At 39.0% G+C, this 7,956-nt stretch overlaps 1 protein-coding gene across 3 annotated transcripts in view; it reads left to right on the top strand.

Annotated features, from left to right (window-relative positions):
• Positions 1–3,354: 3,354 nt before the first annotated feature.
• The window catches only part of kdrl (kinase insert domain receptor like), a 63,130-nt gene continuing 58,528 nt past the window's right edge, over positions 3,355–7,956 (top strand). For all 3 annotated transcript variants that reach the window (XM_077733077.1, XM_077733076.1, XM_077733075.1), the window contains exon 1: positions 3,355–3,769. Coding sequence is in view for 2 of the 3 variants with exons in the window: in XM_077733076.1 (XP_077589202.1) it covers positions 3,706–3,769 (64 nt within the window). In the remaining variant the exon portion in view is untranslated. The remainder of the gene's footprint in view (positions 3,770–7,956) is intronic.

Below are 7,956 nucleotides of genomic sequence, written 5' to 3'. Positions count from 1 at the left end.
ATTACTGCCTTTTGTCAAAAAATAAGAAGCATGCTCGACCCCATTATTTTCGATTGTAATGCAACCATGTCTCACGTCATAGGTTTTATTGCTTGTCTGATTCATTCTCGCAAATTGATGTATTCGCATACAAATATGCAATCATGATTTAGAACCTTAAATGGCAGCGTAATCAAAATACATTTTTGTTGTATTGGTTGACACAGTATGGTCTTGATCACAACACTAGTGGTTGCTTTCCACTGGCTCATTCTTCAGTGTCTTTTTGGAGCACTGGAATAATTCAAAATAGGACATTTTTATCCTCACATGATGGCCAGCAAATTCTACTTTTTTTTTTCAGAGACCACTCATCAACTCAAATTTTGAAGATGGTCTCCAAATATTTGTATTTAACATGTACTAACACTCCTATACTGTATGTTCTTCAAATGCTATTTTCAGCACTATAGGTCTAATCGAAAAGTTTGCCCACCCCTGGTTTAATCCAATGGGACAATCATTTACTGCCCACTTTGCCTAGTCATATTGCAGGGGTGGCTCTCGAGCCGCATGAGGCTCCCAGCCAAAATGAATCCATTGGCTTCTTATCGTATTTTGTATATACTGTAGTTCTTTGCCTCATTTAATGTTTCCCTTATTTTATTCTCTCTTAAAACAGACTCAAATTCATCTGGGCACATTACAATACAAATAATAAATTATATTTTAGAAATTATATGGCAGATTGGATTTTTTTATGCTGCTTCTGATGTTAGAACCACCAATATTCTCTGCAGGTTACTTCTGGTTTTGCAGCTCACTGCGTGGTGTAGCTCTTTGACTCTCACAGTTTAAAGTTTTTGCTCTTTGGATCTAACTTGTTCGCCACCCATGTCACATTGGAAAGGAAGTTCATCAGTCAGTGAAGCTACAAAGTTAAATGAGTTCTTTAAGTTGCCCTTATTTATTTATTTTTAACCTCATATTGTTCACCTTTTTAGTTTTAGGGAAGCTACAATATGTATAAGAATGTTTATTTTCTCACTAAACAATAAAGGTCTTGAATCTTTAAATAGTGTGGCATGACTAATTATCCCGTGCAAATCAACACAATTCCAGATGTTGGCGTGTTTTTTCTTTAACAGGGATGTGGGGTCCTGATTTGGACGGAAAGGTAAGGCAGGATGTGCTTATTTACAGTGCCTGCATGCTACTTTGACCTACCGGCAGCCAAGTAATAAAATAAAACTGTCTGCAGCACATCCACACTCTGCGGGGGAGTGCTGGACAAAAGGGGATTATTTATGTTGATAGAAAAAGTGGCGCGTCCTGTTTCGTTAGCTAAAAATAAACTCCCAAATATTTACCTAAACTGTGAGAAAGATAAGTGATATTGAATTTCCTTTTAAGATAAGAGACTACTGTAAGGTTTGATTGGATTAGAAAAGGGTCGCACTAAAATCATTTAAAAAGTGTAAGCATTGTAGGCTCATGAATTGTACGAGAACATTACAATCGTGGCAGACTAAAATCGGCAAATGTTTTATAGTTCTCCAGAGAATTGATATCGTTTTGTTATGAATTTGCCGATTTGAAATACTAAATATTAATTCTAATAGTAAATAACGTGGTTTGGAAATGAACAATGTTGACTACCAGTAATCAGTACATAATCATTCATTTATCTTCCATTCCGTCCATCCTCGAAAGGGTTGCTGGAGCCTAACCAAGCTTTCTTTGGGCAAAAGGCAGACTACACCTTAGACTGGTCACTAGTCAGTCGTAGGGCACACAGAGAGACAAACAACCACCCGCTCTCCCAATCATTGCACCACCAGCGGGAATTGAGCCCACACCTGCCCATACCGAAGTTAGGCAAGTGAACCTCTACATCACGAGACGGCTCAGTGCATAATCGACTATCATAATTATCGTTTTAGACAGCCATAAACTCATACCTGTCAACTTGTACATTTTATACGTATTTTATACGTTTTTTTTTACCATTTCAAATCATGTATGCTGTGCACCAACTTTTGTACGGGGAGTTTTTTTTTTTAATTGCCAATATTTATGAAAACCGATCTCAACAAGACCGTTTCTGCTAAAATCCAGATATTCTCGTAGACTGGTAGCCAACGACGCTACTGTCATCGATCGTTACTATCGTCACGGTATACCAGCAAAAATTATCCGATGATTGTATCCAATCGTATGTATTTTTTTAGTGGTGCGTACGGTAATATCGATAAAGGATGACATGCGCATGCATAGATATACATAGAGTAAATATCATGGAAGCAAGCATGGAAGAGCCACATAGTAGGAAACGAGTTACCGCGAGTAAACATGCGTCGTGCGGTGTTTCTACGTTTTTTTTGGGGGGTTTGTACAGGAAATCATAATCATTTATAAGGGCAGTTATCGGCAGAGGTTGACAGGTATGCATAAACTGAACATTTAAACAAAACAAAATTCAAATCAATTCTAATCAATGTAGAGATTCAATCCCCAAACTTATTACAGTATAGTTTTTGTAACACAGAATTTTTTTAAATGAAATATTCAGGAAAAGAAACATTGTCCCACCTGACATCTCGTGAAAGGCAGACTCCCCCCTAAACAGGTCACCAGGCAGTCATACAGCACACATAAAGGCAGACAACCATTAGCATTCACAATCACTCCACCACACAGTGGGAATTAAACGTACACAGCCCGTGTTGAAGTCAGACGAAATCACCACTATCTTTAAAAACCAAAAATAAAATTAAACCTATAGTGATTTATTTTGCTGTCCTGGCACAGTGGATTAGTGGTTAGCATGTGTGGAGTTTTGTGGGTTTTCTGTGGGACCTCTGGTTTCCTCCTACATCCCAAAAACATACATTTTAAGTTGATTGAACACTTCAAATGGTTTGTAGGTATGAGTGTGTACACGAATGGTTATTTCTCTCACCGTGCCCTGCGATTGGCTGCCAACCAATCCTAGGTATACCCCACACTCTGCCTACAGTTGGATGGGATGGGCTCCAGCATCCCATTGTGAGGGTACGGAAAAAGAATGAATGAATAAAAGAATTATTTTCAAAAAGAGTTTTTGGCCTTCATTTACATTGATTGACGCCAAATCCAATGGCCAGGGAGAATCAAAACCAACATAGCAAAACAAAAATTAACTTAATAAATAAAATAATATTTACAGTTAAAGCCCCTTTTCATCATCCACCCACCCCCGTACACGCACACAAGCACATATACTACATACTACGGCCCCGTAGGCAAAAAGCATTAGAGGAATGTGCTCCGAAATGACGTCACTTGCTTTCTCCGTCCCCCCCATAAAAGGTGCTTGACGCCCGGGCTGCTCAGTATGCACACGCCGGCACTGTGAAATCGTTCTCGGTTCATCTCGACTGTTTTTTTTGGGGAAGACAATTTTCTCTCAACTTTTTGCGCATCCTCTTTAGATTTCATTCTCGCCCCTGGAGCGAACACCTGCACGGAGGAGACGGAACCAGAGGAACGGGAGTCAGGGAGGACAGCTCCCCCGCCGAAAGCGCCATGGCAGCGGGGAGAATCGCGGCTTCCACCTGAAGCTTCCGTCGGTGCTTTTCGCCACAGCCGAGCAGACTTTTCTCACACATTTGGGATTACGTGCCCCAAAACTACGAGGGACTCTTTTTTTTTTTTTTAAAGATTTTTTGAAAGCTTTTTCAAAGGATGATGAATTCGCGTGCCTGTGTCAAGATCGCAGTGATATTGGGTAGTTTGGCCCTAACTAGTGGTAAGAAAAATCCATATTAATAGTTTCCTGTCTGATGATTCAGTTTCTTTAATTGATCAATTAATATAATTTTCTATTTTGACTACTAATTGTCTGTTAGTTTGTTTGGGTGAATAATTTATTGAGCGTCTTTCCATTTTAGTGTAAAACTACAATGAAATGTGAAAAAGTTGTGCCAACTTGAGATCATTTTCAATAATTTCAACATATTATGCAAATAACCCTGTTAATTTTCATCCCGTATTTCAAAACCGACCCATCTCCAAATGTTCGAAAATTCAATGTGATGGCCATTGTCCCTTCACTTCTTTTCCGATCCAATAGAGGTAGCCCTGTCCCACTTAAATCGGTGAAGTCATTATTGTTTCAGCTAGTCAGCTAGTGGTAATCTTTTCATTGTAGTGTGACTCCAGTATCGATATATTGTGGTTTATATTGATTTATTTTTTTGTCGTTATGGACCAGTTTATTGTATGTAATATTTTAACAAGGGGGCATCCGGGGTATGACAGAAAATAAATTAAGTTAAAGGAATTCCTAAAAAACAAGAAAACTGCTGAATTGAAAAAATATTTACATTATTCATGTTTATATATATATATATATATATATATATATATATATATATATATATATATATATATATATATATATATATATATATATATATATATATATATATATATATATATATATATATATATATATATATATATATATATATATATATATATATATATATATATATATATATATATATATATATATATATATATATATATATATATATATATATATATATATATATATATATATATATATATATATATATATATATATATATATATATATATATATATATATATATATATATATATATATATATATATATATATATATATATATATATATATATATATATATATATATATATATATATATATATATATATATATATATATATATATATATATATATATATATATATATATATATATATATATATATATATATATATATATATATATATATATATATATATATATATATATATATATATATATATATATATATATATATATATATATATATATATATATATATATATATATATATATATATAATGCTAAGGTTTGCAGTCATTTCCAAGAGGGGTGGAATTTTAGCTGCCAAAAACGAATACACAAAAATTCATTCACTCATTCATTATCTGAAAGGCTTTATCCTAATTAGCTTCGCAGGGGGTGCTGGAGCCTATCCCAGCTAACTCTAGGCCAGAGGCGGGGGACACCCTGAATCGGTGGCCAGCTGATCGCAGGGCACAACGAGACGGACAACCAAGCACAGTCCCACTCATACCTAGGAGCAATTTAGAGCGTCCAATCAGCCTACCATGCAACTCCTTGGAATGTGGAAGGAAACCCACGCAGGCCCAGGGAGAACATGCAAACTCCACAAGGTGGACCGACCTGGATTTGAACCCAAGACCCCAGAGCTTTGAGGCCGACGTGCTAACCACTCACTCGCTGGGCCGGCCACAAAAATTCAGCTGCAAAAATTTAAGCCCACATAATTTCAGATGGGAAAATTCATTTCAATTTCATCTTCCATACCGTGCATCCTTGAAACGGTTGCGAAAGTTGCTGGAGCCAATCCTAGCTGACTTCGGGAGAAAGGCAGAGTTGTACACCCTGGACAGGTCGCCAGTCCGTCGGAGCACAATGTGAAAAAATCATTAATTCAATCCTCTATGAACCGCTTTATCCTAGAAAAGGGTCGCAGGGAGAGAAAATATTTTTAAATAAAAATCATTCATTCATTTTCCGTTTCCCTTATCCTCACAAGCATCGTGGGGGGTGCTGGAGCCTATCCCAGCCATTATTGGGACCAGGCAAGGGACACTCTGCCAGCTAATCAAGGAGACAGACAACCATGCAAGCTCACACTCATACCTATGGGGAGCGATCACTTCACCTATCATGCATGTTTTTTGGATGTAGGTGGAAACCAGAGTACCTGGAGAAAATACACACATGCCCTGGACGAACTTGCATACTACACACAGGAAGTCCCAATCCTAGGGTTTAACTCTCCATCGCGCGCTAGCCACTCTTCCACCGGTCTAGATTTCAAACATTTAGATTTTTTTTAATTTTTTTTCAAAACAAAACTTCAATCTAAAAGATCCCTGTGTTAATTGATGTCATTGCACTTTTTGGGCGACTGACATTTCAAATAAACAGGCCATCCAAACAAAGGAAACAGTCTTCCCGCTCACACCATGCATTCTTGTCTGTGCCTACGTTTCCTTCACTGTCCACACGCGCTAAATAACGCCTGGGAAAGACACCAGGAGGAAGTGGACGGCAGGAAAGGTCGCGTATATGTCACATGCTACCTGAGCAAAGAATTCCTCCCGGATGTACTTGTGCTGCTAGTAAGATGTAACTGACAAAAGCATTGTTATTGCACAGGAGGAGACACTGACTGTTAGAGCAATTAGTGCAGGACCGGCTGGCCGTCTCCAGCTGAGATAGGACGCTGCCCTTTCGCTGATGGTGATTTGTTCTGAATTATATTTTGCTAGGATTAAGTTGGAGGTGGGCAAATTTGCGGGAAGGCAAAATATGGTTTGCTTCTGTTGTGGGAAGGAACGATACTGAGACTAGTTGGATTTCTTTAAGTCATTGGCCCCTCGTTGGATCTTTTTTTTTCTTCGTTTTTATACAAAAATTATGATGGAAAAAGTTTTAATGTTATTTCATAAACTAACTAGGGCGCTCGGTGGGGTGAGTGGTTATCGCATCTGCTTCACAGCTCTACAGCTCTGGGGTCCATGGTTCAAATCCAAGTAATGTCCATCTGTATGGATGTGCATGTTCTCCCCGGTCCTGTGAGGGTTACCTCTGGGTACTCCGGTTACCTCCCACATTCCCAAAACATGGCAGATTGAACACTCTAAATTGCCCTTTGGTATGGGTGTGAGGGTGCATGGTTGTCTGTCTCCTTGTGCTCTGCGATCGGCTGGCCTCCGATTCAGGGTGTCCCCCACCTCTGGCCCGGAGACAGCTGGGATTGGCTCCAGCACCCCCCACAACCCTAATGAGGATAAAGCATTTCAGAAAATGAGTGGAAATGAGAAGATTTGTAAGTTTTATTCATTCACTCAAACATTAATTCATTTGTTCATCCATCCATCCACCCAACCAATCACCCATTCACTCAGTCACTCAGTCACTCAGTCACTCAGCCACTCAGTCACTCAGCCACTCAGTCACTCAGCCACTCAGCCACTCAGCCACTCAGCCACTCAGCCACTCAGCCACTCACTCAGTCACTCAGTCACTCAGTCACTCAGTCACTCAGTCACTCAGTCACTCAGTCACTCAGTCACTCAGTCACTCAGCCACTCAGCCACTCAGCCACTCAGTCACTCAGCCACTCAGCCACTCAGTCACTCAGTCACTCAGTCACTCACTCACTCACTCACTCACTCACTCACTCACTCACTCACTCACTCACTCACTCACTCACTCACTCACTCACTCACTCACTCACTCACTCACTCACTCACTCACTCACTCACTCACTCACTCACTCACTCACTCACTCACTCACTCACTCACTCACTCACTCACTCACTCACTCACTCACTCACTCACTCACTCACTCACTCACTCACTCACTCACTCACTCACTCACTCACTCACTCACTCACTCACTCACTCACTCACTCACTCACTCACTCACTCACTCACTCACTCACTCACTCACTCACTCACTCACTCACTCACTCACTCACTCACTCACTCACTCACTCATTCATTCATTTGTTTCTTTATCTTTTTTAGATCTATTTATTTATTTATGGATAAATGGATTTATTGGCCGCCTCATGGTGTAGAGACTCATTCGCCAGGCTTTGGTGCAGCCATTCACAGGCTCGATTCCCACTGATGGTGGTATAATTGTTTGTCTCTGTGTGTGCCTTATGGCTGACTAACAACCAGTCTAGGGTGTAGACTGCCTTCCACCCAAATTCAGCTTGGGTAGACTTCAAAAACTCTTGCAACCCTTTCAAGGCTGTACGGTATGGAATAGGAATGAATGGATATATTTATTTAATTTAAAAAAATGATTTATTTGATGTAATAATTATTTGGAAAAAATGCTATACTACTGGATTA

This window comes from Stigmatopora nigra, chromosome 14 (genome assembly GCF_051989575.1).
Source record: "Stigmatopora nigra isolate UIUO_SnigA chromosome 14, RoL_Snig_1.1, whole genome shotgun sequence".
Classification (NCBI taxonomy): domain Eukaryota; kingdom Metazoa; phylum Chordata; class Actinopteri; order Syngnathiformes; family Syngnathidae; genus Stigmatopora; species Stigmatopora nigra.
The sequence above is the reverse complement of the archived record's forward strand: the minus strand, read 5'-3'. Positions and strand labels throughout refer to the sequence as shown.